We start from the raw sequence: 18,530 nt of genomic DNA, 5'->3' as shown, positions 1-18,530 counted from the left end.
CACGCCACGCGACTCGACTTTGCGCGCCTCGCGGATCCGAACGCCCCGGCTTCTCGACGGACGGTTCCGCGCCGACCCGGCCTTCGCATGTGGACTTTTGCAACTTACTCTGCTGGATGAGGTTGAAAGAAGCACTTGAGAAACCTTCGAGGTGAGTGAACGAGCGAGCTCTTTGGCTGCCTTTGAAAACATTTTGAAAAAAGACAAATTCAGAAATGGCAGTGAATGAGTTAACATTGCAAATTTTGCAACGGCAAAGAAGAAATGTCAGCGGCTGGTGCGCTGTAAGCGCTGAGCAGTGTCGCATTGCCATCCAAAACAGCGGCCACGCATTTGCCTCGCTGCATTAAGAGCTCACAAGCGACGCCGGAAGTGGCACCGGCAGAATGCGAAACGTGGACCTCTTTCATCAATCAAACCTTGAACGGATGCTGAAATGATTGGAAAGCTGACATCATTCTCTTTTTGATGATGACAAAACCTCGTTTCTGAAATACGGGCCGCTGTGACTTATTTGGCTACGCCGGCACGACGGCGATATTGCGGCAGTTCTAATATCGCGATATCGCTGTTCTCGTTACATCGCCGAGAGTCGCGTGATTTTACTGCCCAGAACCAAGCGACAACGACCGAATGAAACTCGATGAAATCAACGCTGTCCAGATGTAACCGCATAAAACCGGATGCAAGTACCCATGGCCGGATGCAGGTGCACAAAATCCGTTTCGACCATAAACGACACCTCAGTTGTAACCACATGAAAGTAGTCCGCATCGCCAAATGAGCCGGATACAGAACTCGATGTAACTTGCTGCGCGCCCCCGCTGGCTTTGTATCAATTTCACACCCTCGAGAAAGAGGATTGCGCGCGAGCCGGCGCATAAAAAGCCCGCGGGCTTCGACGCATCCGAACGCCGCAAAGCTTCCCGAGCGCACTCTTGACCGCGTCGCGGAACTTCGATCCCGGCTCGGGGCGCTCCCTCACACCTCCGTGACAACTCTGCGCACAGGCAGGCCACAACCTGCCTCGAAAAACGCTTGACAGTCATTAACGGGCGGGTGGAGAAAACACTCAAACGGAGAGGAACAGTCTCGGGTTGATGGAAAACGTAACCATAACGTAGAACAAGAGGCAACCAGATGATGACATGAACTGCACATTTGGGCTAGAACGATTATCGGTCGGGCCGATTGTCGGCGCCGATATTGTGCGTTCTGACGAATATCGGCATCGGCCTTTTTAAAACATCCGATGGCCGATAATAAATCAATTTAAAACTGTTGGAGTCAAAACAAAGATATGTGAAAGTTAAATTTGGTCAACCCAAGCATATTTTTTTCAAGAATATGTTCCCAGCAGGCCCACGAGTTGAAACACGGCGTTCTGATTCATTTTACGTTTGTGGAATATAAGTTAAGTAGCAAAATGCGCTTGTTTTTAGCCATCTGTGGGGGTGGCCATTTTGTCTTCTGTCGACAGAAAATGACATCACAACTGCTTACAAAGACCAATCACAGCTGACCTGTTCTCTGAATCTGAGCCGTGATTGGTCGTTGTGAGTAGTTGTGATGTCATTTTCAGTCGACAGAAGACAAAATGGCCGCCCCCAGAGATGGCTAAAAACCAGTGGATTAACACTTATTCCACAAACGTAATATTTATCAGAATGCCCTCTTTCAACTAGCGGGCCTGCATAAAACATATCCTTGAAAAAAATATTTTTGCGCTGACTTCCGCTTTAAGTGTTTTCATTTCCCTTTTTAAGACATGCTGACGATACTGGCTGCTCCCTGAACTTTTTGTTAAAATCTGGAAACAAAGATGTAGATTGTCAAACATGTAATAGTAATAATAATACCCCCCCCAAAAAAAAAAAATCTACATTATGCAAATCTGAAAAATTGTTAAATAGACATTTCAACAAAGTTAAGAATTTTTCATTTATTTTTTAAAGATTTTGATGCCAAAATGTTCTTTTTTACAAAAAATGAATATCGGCTCCAAATATCGGGCGCCTCGACTACTAATGATCGGTATCTGCGCTGAAAAAAAACCACATCGGTTTATTTCTACTGCAGATACATAACCCGAGCAGCTGTGACAAGACGCAACCACATGAAACCGGCAAATATTCTTCACCACATCCAATTTGACAAGTTATTCGTGCAATTCTGGAAAATTCAATGATAAGGCGCAAGCTTCGCGAGCTTCTCCCAGCCAACTTTCGGTGAGCTGTGGGGTGCGCCCCTGACGGGTTGTCAGCCAATCGCGGGGCACATCTTGGACCATTTCGATTCTTCGCCAAAGGCAACATGCATGTTCTGGGATGCAGGAGTCTCAAAGTCTGCTCGGCAACACTCGGGGCAACATATCCTGTTCGAATCAAGCCTTCAAAACAGAAGGTGCACCAGTATAATAGTTTCAACACACTTTCTTTGGCCCTCGGGTGGCTTCTCGAGCAGTCACACTCAACTGCTTTGTACTCGATTATTGAGTGCAACTGTTAAGTAAGCCACCACATGGCCCGAGAACGTGTGCTCCAACTATGTTATACGGCCGCCTGCTTTTATTTTGAAGTTCCGGTTTGACAGGAGGTGCTACGCAGATGTTGCCTGAGCTTGCGTTTGGGAATACGATTCTAAATATTTGATACACAACTTACAAAACGTCTGTGATGAAAATGCATCGATTCCAGGAAATGAATGGCCGACTCCTATTTGTTTTGTTTTGTTTGTTTTCGCAAAAACTACGCGGATGTACGAAACTATTTTGATAATCGATAAATCGTGTAGACATCGTTGACATTAAAATTGTCCAGAATTGCAGCCTCACAGCAGTAATTACTCTCAGATTTCTGTAGTTCTCCATAAAAGCAGACTGAATGATTATCTTTTGAGTTTCACCCAAATGGGGCATTGGCAAACATCTGATTTTACTTTGGAAAACAATGACCAACATTTTCTAATAAGTTCCAGACCAAACTAGTCAGTGAATCATCAGTTTGCCTGTACATTTTCTGCACGGTCAATTTGAAATAATGTTCTGTTTTTCAATATAGAGATGTGAATTCATGCTTTTTAATTAAAAAAACAAAAAACTATTACACCATTAAATGATTGACAGATTAATCGATTAAAATAAATCATTAGATGCAGACTCACAGTCATACTGTGCTGTATTACGAAAAAAAAAAGTATAAAAACAAACCACATTGAATGTCACGAGGTGTCCCCTGAAATGCGACATTATAACTCGACAGGCTGTACAAAAAAAGGCCGTCGGCTTCATATGATGCCTTTGTCTGTCTGCACTTGAGTCCATCAACACCCCAAGCGAGCAAAATAAAGTCCCATTTATCTCAGGGCTGGAGCATGAAATCTCGTGTTCAGAACACTACGTGCTTGTTCTACTACCAGCTTTCACTTCCACATTTGAGAGAAACAGGACGTGTGGAAAGTGTACTTCCACGAACCACATTTGTGCGCACTATCACTGATTGCAGGCAGGTTAGGTTGGTACTGACTCTTCGGTTTGTTTACAAACACAATGACAACAGCTAGCACCGAGCAGGACGATTATGGAATTCGATACGATTATATTGAATACGTGCCACCAGAAAAAAAAACAAAAAAAACCCAGAGACAATAAACAAGATGATCCAAGCGGATAATCGGTGATCATCAGGAGCCCTGTTGACTGACTGGTAAATGTTAATGGAAGCGTGCGTGGGGTCAAAGACACCCCACCCCACCAAATCCTTATCCTCATCCTCATCCTCATCCTCCCAGCTGTGGATCCCACACTGGCGTGCACTGTGTGCGACACAAGAAGCTGCACCCGCGCGGAATGGCAAACGCTGAACTCGGGGAGGCAGCGCGCCTGTGGCCGGCTGACAGGCCGCTTTTCTGGCGTTATCTCCTCACACACACACACACACGTAACACGGTCGAACCTGAAGAACCGGTTAGCCTGAAGAGAATGTTCCTGACGCACAGGAAACAAATACGCAAGCCTTCCACTTTCACCCGGCCGATCAAGTCCCGAAATCAAATATAAACAGCATCAACCCACGAGGGGACTTTTTTTTTTCCCCACATTCAACAAAAAGGACTTGTAATACATGTAAGTACCGCGTCTCATTGTGGTGACGCGTAAATAATAAAACGCCACAATGAGTTCATTAACCTCAGTCGGGGGTGGAATAGCGTTGCAGGAATTAGACCGAGCCCGCCTTACCGTTCTCTAGGACATCCGTTGCCAGCGCAGCCAAATTGTGTCTTAGCCTCACCTTCGACCAAAATAGTTGGACGGGAGAGTGATGGTGCGGTGGTGGAACTGGATGACTGAATTCCCAACGAAAAGCAAGCAAAAAAAACAAAAAAACAAATAAAAGTCTCCCACCGCCGGCGGCAGGGATGGGATCCGTATCGCCGACAGACGTCGGAGAGGCTAGCTCACATACTAGCTAGCGTTAGCTGTCAAAGGTCCGGGCTTTAGACGGAGACGCTCGTGACAGAAAAGGCCTGCTCTCCCGGGACTTCCATGACTCGAAGCGGGCAAGGGAAGCGTTACGAGGCCGGGTGCTGCGACGCCCACTGCGGATGAAGTGAGGGACGGCTCGCCTTCCAGGTGACTGGCAAACTGACTCACTGACTTGACCGACTCACTGACTGACTGACTGACTGACTGACTGAGCGACTGTCACTGGCTGGCTGCTGGTTAGGGGCGTGAAATGGCGCCTCCTCCCGCGGCTCGCGGGCAATGACGTCACCCCGGCCAGATTAATAAAAACGATGGGGAGGGAGGGGTGGAGGGCGTGCGCGCGACCCCATACCCGCTGCCGATCGAAAGCGCGCTCCCGTCGACATCAGTCTGTTTTCCAGTTATTATGGGATGCCTCATGATCAGAGCTGCATCGGGAGGGGAGCTGTTGCTAGGAGACGACGCTTGTTTACATTGCAGTAACACAGTGGCGGAGCTAGACTAATGTGTGTGTACTAAAATGTACACACGCACACATCTAAAACTATGGCAACACCTGTTACAAATAGCCAGACAAACCCTTTTTCAATAGCTACAATGTAACTAAAATACATTAAGATGCAACCTCTGTTTGTCATTAGAAACAACTCATATACAGTATCTTGTCCCCGCCATCTTTTAATTTTCTACGCACCCTATGAAAAACAAGACGGTAGACCGTAGCCTATTTTAGGCTGGCGTCACTTAGTCACAATGTTATAAAATCTCCACTTTCAGCCGAAAATTGTCAGAGAAAGTAGACCAACGTGGGTGGCTCATTTAACTCATTCGCTACCAAAACATTTTCAGAAAAAAAATTGCACTCAACAAATACTCCATACTGTATCTTAAAAACAACTTAAACATATACTTAACACTAATAACTCAACTCAAACGGAGCATTTTTGAGAAAATAAAAAGCTCTTGAAAACTAATGACAACTCACGTTGGTAACTTATTTAAAATGAATAAAAACGAAGCGTAACAACAATTCCTTAAATAACCCCGGTGCGACATCCCTGTCCGCTTTCAATATTAATTTTGTCAAAAATGATGAACGTTCAGATGATATCAATAATTATTCCAAACAAATTGACGGGGCCGTTTGTTTTGACGTTGCTTTATTTGGAAGCAATCATGTTTCGTGACAGCGCCACTCCCAATCAGTGCACTGGCGGGTGTACCTAATCAAGTGGCTTTCCAGCACATGACCGACAGGCAGGCGTCGGCCATCACGTTGCGCTTGCGTTGCGGCCTTTATTCCGCACGACCCTCTTCCACAGGTGCTGCAGCGCAACGCGGGCCATGAGGACGGTGATTGACACGTTGCGCCGGTACCACTCCCTGCAAGGACACGGAAGAACGGCGCCATTATTCCAGTGACTGAACGCGCGCGCGTGCGTTAGTGCGTGCGAAACAACGGACTTGTTGTAATTGACGTGTCGCTGTCGGTTTTTGTCCAAGAAGTCCTTGTAGAAGACGGACATTTCCTCGCTGGTCAGAGCGCGGCGGCGGCCTGCAACGCACATTTGGGAATCGTTTTCAAACAAAAATATCATTTGGCTTAGGTCAAAGTGGAGTTTAAAACCAAAACAAAGTGACTACACTGTTTAAAAAAAATAAATAAATAAGTAGGTGAACTCAAAATTTCAAGGCAAAATTTGAAATTGTGCACTTTAACAAAATATTTTACGTTTTACTGTTATGAAAATTGGCGTGCCCCCACAATAAAGAAAGAAAGAGTTTACAGAACTAATTGTTCCTTGTATTGTACCCAAACAAAAAAAACAACTCAACAAATTGTTTTGGAGCAAACAACTTGCTTACTTTGTTGCCGTAAATGTCAATAATTTAAAAGTTCCAACTTAAACTACTGTTTTAGCCCCCAAAAAATACAAGTTTTACATGGTCACTCCACAGTGTTGCGTTGTGTACACAGACGTCAACTGTGTGTGTGTGTGTGTGTTTTTTTTTTTGTGATGGCTGAAGATTGGGACAACCTTGCTGGTCTCTCTCAGTCAAGCCTTTTGCCTTCAGCTGCGACACGATGAAGGCGTCTTTTTCCTATACAAAACACAAACGGATATTTTGGGTTTTGTTTTTTTTTAACGGTCACATGAAGCTGCCAGAAAAAAAAAAATTCACACAGACAACCACAGTTTTAATAATGAACGAAACAGACTGGCTTCGGTTCTAATCTGCTGCATGACAAGCGCAAAGGCTTTCTGCAGAAATTCTTTAGGCATTGCTGCCCTCTGCTGTGCGTGTGCATCATCTACTAACTTGAGGGGGAACGAGGGGAATGTTTGCGCGGTGACAAGACTAAGAAATACCAAGAAATGCCAAATAATTAAATACCAAATCATTCATAAAATTATACAGTATTGTATGAAATTGTCCATTCATTACGAAAATTGGAAATATATGTCGTTAAAGACTGATATTGATCTTGTTAAGTATTTACTTTTAACTTTCCTATTTGTCATTTATTTCATGACCAACATCATTTCTTTTAATTATATAGTGGCTACAAATAAATATTTTAATAAGAGCCTTATCAGTCAATTTTTTTTTTTTTCGATTAATCGGATGACTTTTTTTTTTTTTTTTTTAATTCCTGCTCCTTACTGTAATTCAAACACAGATATCAATTCAAAGTGACATCTCAGAAAATGCGCAAAGAAATTGATTATGATTGAGTTACTTGTTTGGTGCATAACAGCCATAAAACTTTTTTTTGGAAAAAAATCTTCAAAAATGTTAATCATTTTCCAAAGTAAAAGCTGATTAAAAATGTCTGAATTTGATTCAAATAAGGTCCCCAAACGATTAATTCAATTATCAAAACATTTCTAGATCAATTGTCTAATCAATCATTTGTCAATTAATCGATTAACTCTTACAGCGAAATGACAACTCAATAAATTATTTCATATTGTAATAAATTGGATCAATCATAATTTGCTTTATACTGATGTCATTTTGGCACCCCAAAAAATCCATACTTTTGAACATGTAAAATTATAAATCATAATAGCCAACGTGATTTTCAATTTACATTAACGAAAACAACAAAAACTACCACTGTGCTTGCTAAAAATATTTTTTTTTCTTGTTTTCCCAAAACGCTCAAATATGACTGAGGCAACTGTGGTATTATGCTAACAAAATAGAGAAATACAAAACGCAGGGTTAAGAACAATCGTGATTAATTTCAGAGCACCTTGCCGAAGGTGAGGTTCTGCTCGCTCCAGAATCTGTGGTTCCAGTCCTCGGTGTCCTGTCGCATGTTCCTCAGCCGTCTCTCCAGTTCCGACTCGTCGGGGGCCACGCGGTAGACGATGGGTCGCAGGTTGGAAAGCGGGTTGGGCGGGCCGATCCAGTCGTGCGTGGTGCTCGGCGCCGGTGGGAACTTGGACCTCTGAGCGCCAACGAGACACGCCGAGACTCAAAACACCAAACTAAAGTCAACGTTTCAGTCGAGCGAACAAAATGGTAGATTTTGTAGGGATCTGATTGTGGTAACTGGGATTTCCCATGCCACGCTGACTAAAAATTTTGCAACGCGTTTTTTAACCAAGTAGCACTGTTCAGTATTGTACTACAAGTAACATGAATGAAATAGAATGTAAATAACTAAGTAGTGTGTCTATCATGATAACTCAATAGGTATTGTGCTGCTGCTCAGGTGTGTATGCCTTGGCCACCAGGAGGAAGTGTATTATATTAACATACAACACGAAGATTTGATGATAAAACTACAGAAGAGGGTCTCTACCAGGCGGCTAGAACCGTGTATGGATTGTATTTTCCCTAGTGGAGGCAGCACTTCATCACCCTGTTTTGCCGTAGTCAGATCGACACTTGAAAACTGATCAATCTCAATCTGCCAGTTCAGAGGCGGCGGAGAGCATTACACCATGGAAGGGTTTTAAAAATTACAAACCTTCGGTAACTTATCTGGCTGTTTTGCCTCTAACTTGCTGCATTCTCGCCTGCTGGCGGCCGCCATGACACTTTGACGTGCACGTAAACAACTCAAGCGGCGCCACGTCAAACACCCCGCGGCGGCTCGAACAGACATTATGACCACCAAAAAACAAACAAACGACAACAAAACACACACGACTAACGCTAAGCAATTACTCGCCGAGGCTTAATTTAAACAAGAGTACGAATCATCCTCGCTTAACCACCGGCGTCCTTCTGCGGGATACGTTTGACTTCTGGTCACGTGACAGCCAACAGGGAAGAAGCGCTTCAAATGTATCACCGTCTCGGCCCCGTTGTAATTGGGCGTGTTCCACCACCGTTCTCGTGTCGATATAGTTCCAATATTGCTTTGCTTGTATCGAACTATTTTCCTTTTAAAATGTTTTAATCGCGCTTTTCTCCCCAGTGGGTGTGGGGGTGACGCGCCCCTTATCGCCGTTGTCTCTGTATTTCAAGCATCAAACCCGCTTTTTCTTTAAGCTCTCGCCTTTGCGGCGCGTCATGGTGCTCAAATGAAGCGTCGATTCATGTTGACCAAACCAAACCAACACACAAAGACGACGTCGATATTAAATTCGAACGTTGTGACGTGATCGGAAAACGAACAAGTGACACGCGCGCGAGTGCGTGAAGTGTGAATATATTTGTTTCACGAGTGGAATCAACGTCCCGCCGCTTGACTCGAACATTCCAGGGACGAGCACAAACTCCGCGTTCGCTGCGGGCGGGGCCAAGGCGAAGTGACGCAAGCAGCTAGCTTGGGGAAGCTAATGTTTGTTAGCTGTGCTGGAAGAAGAAGCCGAAGAAGGAGCTGCGTGCTTAGTTCCCCGCACCTCTCATGGCTGTACGATGGCTATGCAGGTGAGAAGAACGTCAACTATGCGACACCCTCCCTCCGCGAGCTCTTTTCATGCGTTCAAAAGTTCCACCAGCCGGGCGGGGCACAGTCAGGTGATCGAACTCCGCTCGGGGAGAAAAAAATACAAGCCTGCCACGGAGGCACATGCTACTGGAAATGAGTTAAAATGTCGTTTTGGAAGGGGATTCGTGTCCGCTATGTGCTTTCGTTGACCACCGGTGACGTTTGAAGGCGAGCCGGAGTCGGTTTGTAGGCGGGGCCACAGCTGCGCGGTGCTGATGCTGAGCACATCTGCTGCGTCGCTCCCTTAAAACAAAACCCCCCATTTCCACCCTTTTTATCCACTCCTCGTTCAACATCACCGGATGGGAAACCGCTCGAGTTAAAACATGTGCGCCAACGTGTTCGGAGTGTTGAAAAGGTGAGAGCTGTCGTGACAGGCAATGGGCGCGTGTGTTGCAGATGTGCAGGTGTGTGTGCGTGTGTGCAGGTTGACACATGTGCACCTTTTCTTCTTTTTGTTTTTTCGGCGGGATGACATAATGCGCCAATCCGGGAATAGCCTTACTGCAGGTGGGCAAGGCAATGCTGGCGAGCTGGCATGCGGGGAGGAAAAAGCTTCCTCTTAGCTGCTAGCCTCTTAGCATGTCCGACAAAAAGCCTGCAGGCGTTCTCTCGTAGTCCGGATCCAACTAAGTGGCTCCGTGGTTGATCTCAAATGTCACATTGGTAAGATTGTGGTGCGCAGAAGGCGGCGATCCAGTGTTGTGCTGGTAATGACCTGGCCCTCACCCTCTTACGTAACATTATCTAAGGGGATTACTGATCCATAAAACCTCTTCGAAGGGTCATTGTCAGAGGTGTAGCGGTATTAAAAAAAAAAACAATCGGAATTCAGAGTTGAGGGCGTTATCGGAGGCAGAAAATCTTCAGGGTGCTCGTCATGTGGGAAAAGGAAAATGTAGGCTAGCCTCTTCGGTTGGGCGCGTGTGTACGATTCTGACCCACTAATGGGTCTGAGGGTCCGTCTCCAACGATAGTAGGTCATCCCGTTCTCAACACTCAAGCGGGTGTCGACATACCAGGAAATAAAGAGGGCGTGATAGAAGCCACTGTTGCTTAAATTCTGCGGATTTGGATCATTTCAAATTGAACAAGGCCTGCAAGCCATTAATAGATGATCAAAATAATCATCGATTCGACCATCGATTGGTTGTCGATTCATCGTTGCACCGTGCTAAGCAGAAAAGGGGAAACTCAAAACCTTTTTCTTTATCTTTCTGAAGCAAAGCACTTTATTTGAAGACATAATTTGTATTTACATGCTCTTATTTTGAAATGCAGCCTTACTTTTATTTTGTAAATGAGACAACGCTACATAGTTGTGCTCATCAAGTTTGATTGCCCGGGCGGAATTTGTAACAGGTGAAGAAGCATTTCTGAAGCGTGAAGGATCAGGCTCAACAACTTAATTCATGCAGCGCATTTGACAACGGCTGCAGCCGTAACAAAGCATTTCACTTTGAACGTCAAGCCCATTCCCATCAAGATTTTTATTTGGAACGTTGATTATCCGACCGGCGCCCAAGAACACGCTTTTACTCTGACATTTCGGACCAAACCGCCTTCACCACGCGCGTCTGTGACGTCGTCATACGGGAAGTCCTCGAATGACGCCGCACGCCACCTACGACGTTTGGACTCGACGACGGCCGTGCCTCCTCCGCCATTTTGTCCCCAGCACCAAAGTGACTAGGTTTTACATGCGGTCGATATTTGGGTGAAGGCCAAAATTCCGATTTGTTTCCGCTCATTGTTGTGGCTTCCCGTTTGTTTGGCAGCCTCTTCGGGAAGCCCTTTGATGGTGGCAAGAGGATGGAGCACGCAGGGCAGCCTCAGCAGCAGCAGCCGCCGCCGCAGCAGCAGCAGCAGCAGCAGCAGCCAATGGCGAGAGAGCAGCCGCACCAGCACCCGGCCATGATGCGGCTCTACGAAGTCCACCGGGAGGTGACGGCGCTGGGGCCCCAGGTAGCGTTGGCGTCCGGTTTTTTTTCTCTGCATCAATCTACATTTCCATGAGAAATATCAGTTCAAGTAAAGTAACGCTTTGGTATCGCTTGCTAATCTTTTTACGGGTGATTTTGCGGGAGACTATTATATCCGGGTGCATTTTATTCTCTGGAAAAAGCCGAACTTCACTTCCAAGAGATACCGATTATCGGCATCGGCCTTTTTTAAAACTGCTGGCCGATAATAAATCAATTTCAAACTGTGGAGATCAAAACAAAGATGTGTGAAAGTGTAACATTTCTGCCATTTTAAAATGTTCATTTACAGTAGAAAACTACATTGTTTAACTTTTCATTTATCCTTTTTAAGAGACGCTGACAATCCTGGGTGCTCCCTGAACTTTTTGTTAGAATTTTATGACAGATGTACCCTGTCAAAAATGTCTTGTAATAATCCCCCCCCCCAAAAAAAAATCACCATTTTGCAAACCTGAAACATTGTTCAATAAACACGCTTAACTCATTCACTGTCAGACATTTTCAGACCCACTTTTCCCCAACGTTTGGAAAAAAAAATGGAATAAAATATCAATAAATTCCTGGGATTGAGTGGCTGGACTGTGAAAATAAGTGTAAATTCGTCAATGGCAGTGACTAGGTTAAAGGCGTTACACCAAAGTCAAAGAGTAAATTTTACTTGAGATTTTGACGCCAATATGTTCCTTTTCACTGAAAATGAATGAATATCGGCTCCAAATATCGGTTATCGGCCTCCTTGACCGCTAATAACCGGTATGGGCCCTGAAAAAAAAAAGCACATGGGTCTACCTCTACTTGTTTGGTCCCATCAATCGGCGTGAATTGGCCACCGCTGTGCCCAGGTGTGCACCTTCAGCGGCCTGCCCGACGGCCGCGACTACAAGCGCCTGGAGCGCGAGCTGACCCGCCTCCTGCTGGAGGTGGACCGCGTGGACACGGAGGGCAAGGCGGAGCTGCAGGGGGCGCGCAAGCGGGCGGCGCAGGAGGTGGAGGGCCTGCTGCGCTACCTGGAGGAGAACGCCCGCCACCCGTCGCGTCTGGCCATGGAGGAGCTGAGCGAGGAGGCGCGGCGGCTGGTGGAGCGCCGCGTGGTGGCGCCGCAGCGCCAGGGCGGCGCCGCCGACATCGACGACGAGCTGGTGGAGGCCCTGCAGCAGCTGGTGCTGCGCCTCACCCAGGTGAAGACGGAGGGCCGGGTGCCGCTCCGCAAGGCGCGCTACCGGGCGCTCACCCGACTCTGCGCCGTCCAGGACGTCCTGGAGGGCCGCACGCCGCAGCAGACGCTCTCGCTGCCGCTTTCGGGAGAAACGCACGCCGCCGTGCACTGCATCAACCAGGTGAAAGAATTCAATTGAGAGACGACACTCGCAGGCACAGCTCGACAGATAAAAAGTGGGAGTGACGTTTACTTTAAGTAAAGTCAACGCAAACATTTTTTTTTTTTTTTCAAGAATATGTTGCCAGCAGGCCCATTCATTTTGCGTTTGTGGAATAAGTGTTAATCCGGCCATCTCCGGGGGCGGCCATTTTGTTTTCTTTCGACTGAAAATGACACCACAACTGCTCACAACGACCAATCGCGGCTCAGATTTGGAAAACGAGTGCATTTTGCTGCTTAACCTTGCTGCCTCGCTCACGTCACCCATCAAATTTTTAAGAGGCCTAATCGAACATTATCTCAGTCAATTATTTAAAAAACGCAAGTCAAAGTACTGTCGTTGACTGAAAAAAAACATGCTATAGTGCAGTGTTTTTCAAACCTTTTTGAGTCAAGGCATGTTTATTTCTTTGAAAAAATCCCGCGACACACCAGCAGCTGAAATTGTGAGGAAAAAAAGCTTGTTTTAACAATATAAATGTTATATTGTTTACATAAGATTTTTTTTTTAAACATTGAAGGTTGACGTTATAACGTTTTGAATAGGAATGAAATAAACACCAAAAAAAAAGTATTTTATAATATTATTATAATATTGATACTCAGTGTGAAACATGGGCCTGTTTGGATAAACATGCGTCACTAATTCGCTTGTCTCTAAACAAAGACAATGAGCTAGCTGCTACCCGCTGCTGCCACCTGCTGGTATGGAAGAGTACTACAACGATGACGCTGCCGGGCGCTAGACCGCACAAATGAGATAATTTCCCAATTTTTTTTTTTTTTTTTTTTTTTTTGGGTGGGTGCGTGTACCTAGGTGATGGCCAAGGTGAGCGTGGCGCGCAGCCAGCTGGTGGCGCTGCTGATGGGCCTGAGCGGGCGGGACAGCTGCGCTCACCTGTCGCGGCTGCTGATGGAGATGCAGGTGGAGCTGGACGCTCTGGACGTGTCGGGCAACGCCGCCGTCAGGAACTACCGCAAGCAGGTGGTGGAGGAGATCAACGGCCTCCTCAAACATTTGGACCTGGAGGGAGAGGGCGAGGACACGCGCAGGTACCAGTGCGCCCCAAAGCACCAAAAAAAAAAAAAAAAAAAAAAAAAAGTCAATGATGTTTTTTTTTCCATCATTGAGCAGCCTTACTTGAATTTTGCCCGTGGCACCGGCGTCCGTCCAGGGCGGTCCGACTCCTGGGGCTAATTGTCGCGTTTGCGCGCGCAGGTACGACCTGGCCCAGAACGACTCCATCCGCGAGATCGAGGCGGTGCGCGCCCACGTGCGGCACCTGCGGGAGGGCGTGCTGCGCCACTGCGCCACGGGCGAGCCGGGCTTCCGGCCCAAAGCCGAGCTGCAGGGCCTGCTGACCCACCTGGACCAGGTGGACACGGCCAAGAACCCGTGCATCCGCGAGGCGCGGCGCCGCGCCGTGGTGGAGGTGCAGGCCCTGGTCACCTTCCTGGACCTGCGCGAGGCGCTGGCGTGCCGCCGGCCCGGCCCCGAGGAGCACCCGGCCCACCGCGACGTTTGGGCGGTGCTGGCCAGCCTGTCGGAGCTGCAGGCCCGGGCGCTGGGTTTCGACGGCAAGCGGGCCGACAAGAGCTACGTGGTCCTGGAGGAGCTGCTGACCACGCAGCTGCTGGCGCTGGACGCCGTGGACCCGCGCGGCGACGACGGCGCCAAGGTGGCCCGCAAGCAGGCCGTCAAATTTGCGCAGAACATCCTCAACTATTTGGACATGAAGACGGACGAGTGGGAGTACTGACGTGCCCGCGCCGCCTCCGCTGTGGCCTTGGCCTCCCGCAGCGCCGCTTTTCCCGCCCGCTGATCACAAAACGCTTGCAAACACACCCGGCTTTTTTTTTTTGGTACACTCTCCATGTAGACGTTTGGATGCGTGCGTGTGTGCGCCCAAGACGGCGTCAACATGTTTACGTGTGTGTGTGAGCACATAAGTGTGTGTTTCCGTGCGTTTTTGAGCGTGTATGACTGCGTGCGCAAGTGGATGCGTGTACGAGTGCACAGGGGTGTTTGGGTACATCTGTGTGTGTGTGTGTGTGTGTGTGTGTCGTTGAAACGTCTCTTTGACGGTCCCCACTTCGATCAATCGAGGAAGTGACCTCGTGACCTGCATCTGAAAAACAAAAAGACGCTTTTTCACAACATTTCCTACATGGACTACCGTGAGAATCTGCGATCGATTGTCATTTTTAACGGGAAAACCTCCCTCGGAATGTCCCGACCTCCCGTTCCCACGGCGACAGCGCTAGCGCGGCTCACCTTCCCCCACCCCCCGAGCGTGAACTTGTTTGGACGGCGGCGTTAGCTGGATGGAGGACAGCGCCGCCGCCGCCGCCGCGTAGCGCACGCTCCCTTTGGCTTCTCCTTTCATCGGTCTGTTCCACAGGAGGCTGAGCCACGCCCACTTCCTGTTTCTTGAAGAGAGAGGGAAGATGCCAAAAGATGGAAGATGCCAACGGAAGCTTGCAGAATCTTCGTGCCTTCATGTTCACGCTTCTTGAGCTGGCCCCAAAGCCGCCGTGTACCATATGATTGGACGTGTGTACCCCCCGTGATCGGATGTGTGTACTGCGAGAGTTACCGTCTCACCGTGCGCGTGTGTGTGTGTGTGCCACATTTACCATGTGGCAAGACGTGCAGCATATGAACAGATGTGTGTACGATTTGACCAATTTTAAATGTACCACGTGTGTGTGTGTGTAACATGCGGCCAAAATTGCGTACCACTTATATTCCATGTCATCAGACGTACGGTCACGGGTGTGTACTGTGTGTACCATCCCACCAGATACCATTTGACCAGACTTGTGTGTACGATATGATCCGACGTGTGTATGCAGTGTGTGCGTGTACCAAATGACCATACAGATGTACCATGTGACTGGACATGTGTGTATCAGATCTATCTCATGTGTGTAGCCATCTAAATGTGTGTGTACTAGGGATGGACCGATCATTGGCCGGGCCGATTATTGGCGCCGATATTCTGTATTTTGGTCAATATCGGCATCTGCCTTTTTAAAATATTTGATGGCCGATAATAAATACATTTAAAACTGTGTTGGGATCAAAACAAAGATATGTGAAAGTTACATTTTGTCATTTGGAAATATTGTAGAACTTCATTTACTGTCAAACTATATGGAGCTATTTTTTTTTTTTTTTTTTTTTAAGAGTTTTCGTTTCATTTTTTAAGGCATGCTGACGATCCTGGCTGCTCCCTGAACCTTTTGTTACAATTTGGTAACAAAGATGTAGAATGTCATAAATGTACAGTAATAATAATAATAATAATAATACCCCCCCCCCCAAAAAAAATAGCTACATTATGCAAATAAATCAATCAAAAAAAAATGTTCAGTAAACATATGCTTAAAGACGTTTCAACAAAGTTAGGATTTTTTTTTTTTTTTTAATTTTGATGCCAATATTTTCTTTTTTACCAAAAATTAATATCGGCTCCAAATATCGGTTATCGGCCGCCTTGACTACTAATAATCGGTATCGGCCCATCTCTAGTGTGTACCACGTGTGTAGAATGCGACTCGACGTGTGTACCATCTCACTGGGCCTACGTGGACTGTACCATGTGACCAGACGTAGGTGCCCCACATGTCCCATCTCACGCATGCGGTGAGATGGGACACGCAATGACACACACACACACACAAAGAGCACAAGAGAGTTGCACTAGCGTGTATTTTTCGATGCGTATTCTTACTGCACAAAACAACACGATCGAGCTTGAAATGTGCTGAGGATGAAAAACAAAATGGACGCCCGTTCATGTCTTGATTAGGAGCTTGTGCCCCGTTACTTTGCTCTGTTTTGTCAGCGTGATCATCCCCCCCCCCCCCAAAAAAAAAGGTCAAGAGCGGGGAAGGTGTTTCCCGCACCTTGTTACTACTGTGGAACTTGTCGATCATATTCATGAAGCTATTTTTACACTCGACATGTGCATTCAGTGCAGTCAAATGTATCACAAGGCGCCAAAATGTCACATCAGTAGTTGGTAACGTTGGCAACGTTGGCAAGGACTTCAAAGCAAACGTCTTCCACGCACAAGTCAAAACGAGAGGAAAAGCTCAGACGCAGCGCAGACGCGGTTGCCATGGTCACCGTACAACAGTTTTCATTGTACCACAAATTCATTTTTCCTTTCAATTGAATGTGCTACTTAATTGGTTTTCTTGATTTTTGTTGAAGCTCACGATGGGAATGTGTGACTTGTTTTTTGATACTCCAAATATGACGTGTACAAAAAAAAAAAAATACTGACGGGACCTTAGAAGAAAGCTTGTTTGGATTCGCTGCCAAAATAAACATGTTGCATTGTCACACTTTAGTTTTTTTTTTTCTTCTTTTTTCCCCCGCGTCAATTCTCAACGTGGTGGAAAAGCGCTCGAGTTTATTTTACGACTTTTGGGACATTTTTGTGTATTTTGGCGCTTTAGCTGAGCCTCCCGAGGACAAAAACATATCATGCTTTGTCTGCCAGGGGGCGCTCTACGAGCCCCTCAAGCCCCACAGATTCGAACAGTCCTTTTATTCTTCTTTTTCACACACGAGAAAACATATTTGGCTGTGCAACAGTAGTCGACATTACGATTATTATTATTATTATTTTTTTTAAATACATAATATTTTAATTGTAATATTTTTGTTACTGCTGCTTTCCACGTAAGTTTTTAATTCAAAACCTTCATTTTTTTCTGGCATACTTTTGTGATGTATATTGTTTTATGTGTATTGTGGGATTTCTTGACAATAATTCCGATTCAAGTGGAGAGTTTCTTACATGATTGGTGAGGGGGGGCGGCCACCAGGGGTCGCCAAGTGGCCAGGAGCTGATGGTGGGACAAGTGAGGAGGGGCTACCGTGATGACGTCACAGCCGCCGCGGCCAGGCTACATGCTGATGTGTTAAAATTACATAACGTCATAAACATATGCTTCACAATTTGCGCGACAGGCCAAATAAGCACGTGTGTGCGTGCGCACGCTCGTACTTGTGCACTTATGTCACATGGGGGGGGGGGGGGTCAATAGAGTGCTGGGGGTCTTACATAATAGCGCCCTCCCCCCAGCGATTATGGTAAGCTGGTGTAAAGACGCTGAAAGCTTTAAACTAAATCATTGAGCTGCAAAGCTCAAAGATGCAAAAAAAAAAAATGGATTTGACGCCTCCTCATCATGGGAGATTTTTTTTTTAAAAACACACCAACGTCACAACTTGTTCATATGCATGGCTCATCGCGAACATTCCCAGGAGCGAGGGTGTGCACACTTATGCAACCACATCCCATTTGTTTACTTCACATTTTGAAAAGATTTCAGGTTTTTTTTTCTCTCAATTGATGGGTTAAATTAATGTTGAAAAGAATTTGGAATTTATTTATCTCTGTCTCTTTTTCTACCAGAAAAAAAGCTAACACTTGAACAGGGGGGTGTAGACTTTTTTTTATATCAACTGTATGTGTGAAGGAACCGACGTCGCTGTCCTGTGAAAAACACGTGTCCAATTTTTGAAAGGTTTTTAATTTTCGCTGTAATGTTTAATGCTAATGTTAATGTTAATTTAAACACCATTCACGTAAAAATAAGAAAAATGAAAAAAATTGACACACGTGTTTTTCACAGGACAGCGACGATAAGAATTTTTTAAGTTCTATCATTCTAGCTAAATAAATCTTCTGATATTAACCATCATGTGAT

At 46.2% G+C, this 18,530-nt stretch overlaps 2 protein-coding genes across 10 annotated transcripts in view; one reads left to right on the top strand and one right to left on the bottom strand.

Moving 5' to 3' along the window:
• The window catches only part of LOC147137068 (kinesin light chain 1), a 29,010-nt gene extending 19,803 nt beyond the window's left edge, over positions 1-9,207 (bottom strand). Inside the window, exons 1-5 of one of the 5 annotated variants that reach the window (XM_086050067.1) lie at positions 8,469-9,207; positions 7,746-7,943; positions 6,523-6,586; positions 5,948-6,038; positions 5,627-5,866 (exon numbers count right to left, since the gene is read on the bottom strand). In XM_086050067.1, coding sequence (XP_085906193.1) covers positions 5,755-5,866; positions 5,948-6,038; positions 6,523-6,586; positions 7,746-7,943; positions 8,469-8,606 — 603 coding nt within the window. In that variant the 5' untranslated portion in view covers positions 8,607-9,207 and the 3' untranslated portion in view covers positions 5,627-5,754. Of the gene's footprint in view, positions 1-4,237; positions 4,744-5,626; positions 5,867-5,947; positions 6,039-6,522; positions 6,587-7,745; positions 7,944-8,468 lie in introns of those variants that run through there. The other 4 variants (XM_086050068.1, XM_086050066.1, XM_086050063.1 and 1 more) reach the window with 4 other exon arrangements.
• Positions 19-17,154, top strand: bag5 (BCL2 associated athanogene 5). Of its 5 annotated transcripts, none has more exons than XM_086050070.1 (5): positions 19-151; positions 11,216-11,402; positions 12,265-12,759; positions 13,618-13,853; positions 14,020-17,154. In XM_086050070.1, exons 1-5 carry the CDS (start codon positions 117-119, stop codon positions 14,558-14,560), a joined length of 1,494 nt encoding a protein of 497 aa, XP_085906196.1. In that variant the 5' UTR covers positions 19-116; the 3' UTR covers positions 14,561-17,154. The 5 variants fall into 5 exon arrangements, with proteins under 5 accessions (XP_085906196.1, XP_085906199.1, XP_085906197.1 ...); XM_086050073.1 differs by lacking the exon at positions 19-151 and adding an exon at positions 4,001-4,123; XM_086050071.1 differs by lacking the exon at positions 19-151 and adding an exon at positions 9,023-9,795.
• Positions 17,155-18,530: the final 1,376 nt, after the last annotated feature.

Source organism: Filicampus tigris, chromosome 13, assembly GCF_054856515.1.
Source record: "Filicampus tigris isolate MCC_2025a chromosome 13, RoL_Ftig_1.0, whole genome shotgun sequence".
In the NCBI taxonomy this organism is placed as follows: Eukaryota; Metazoa; Chordata; class Actinopteri; order Syngnathiformes; family Syngnathidae; genus Filicampus; species Filicampus tigris.
The sequence above is the reverse complement of the archived record's forward strand: the minus strand, read 5'-3'. Positions and strand labels throughout refer to the sequence as shown.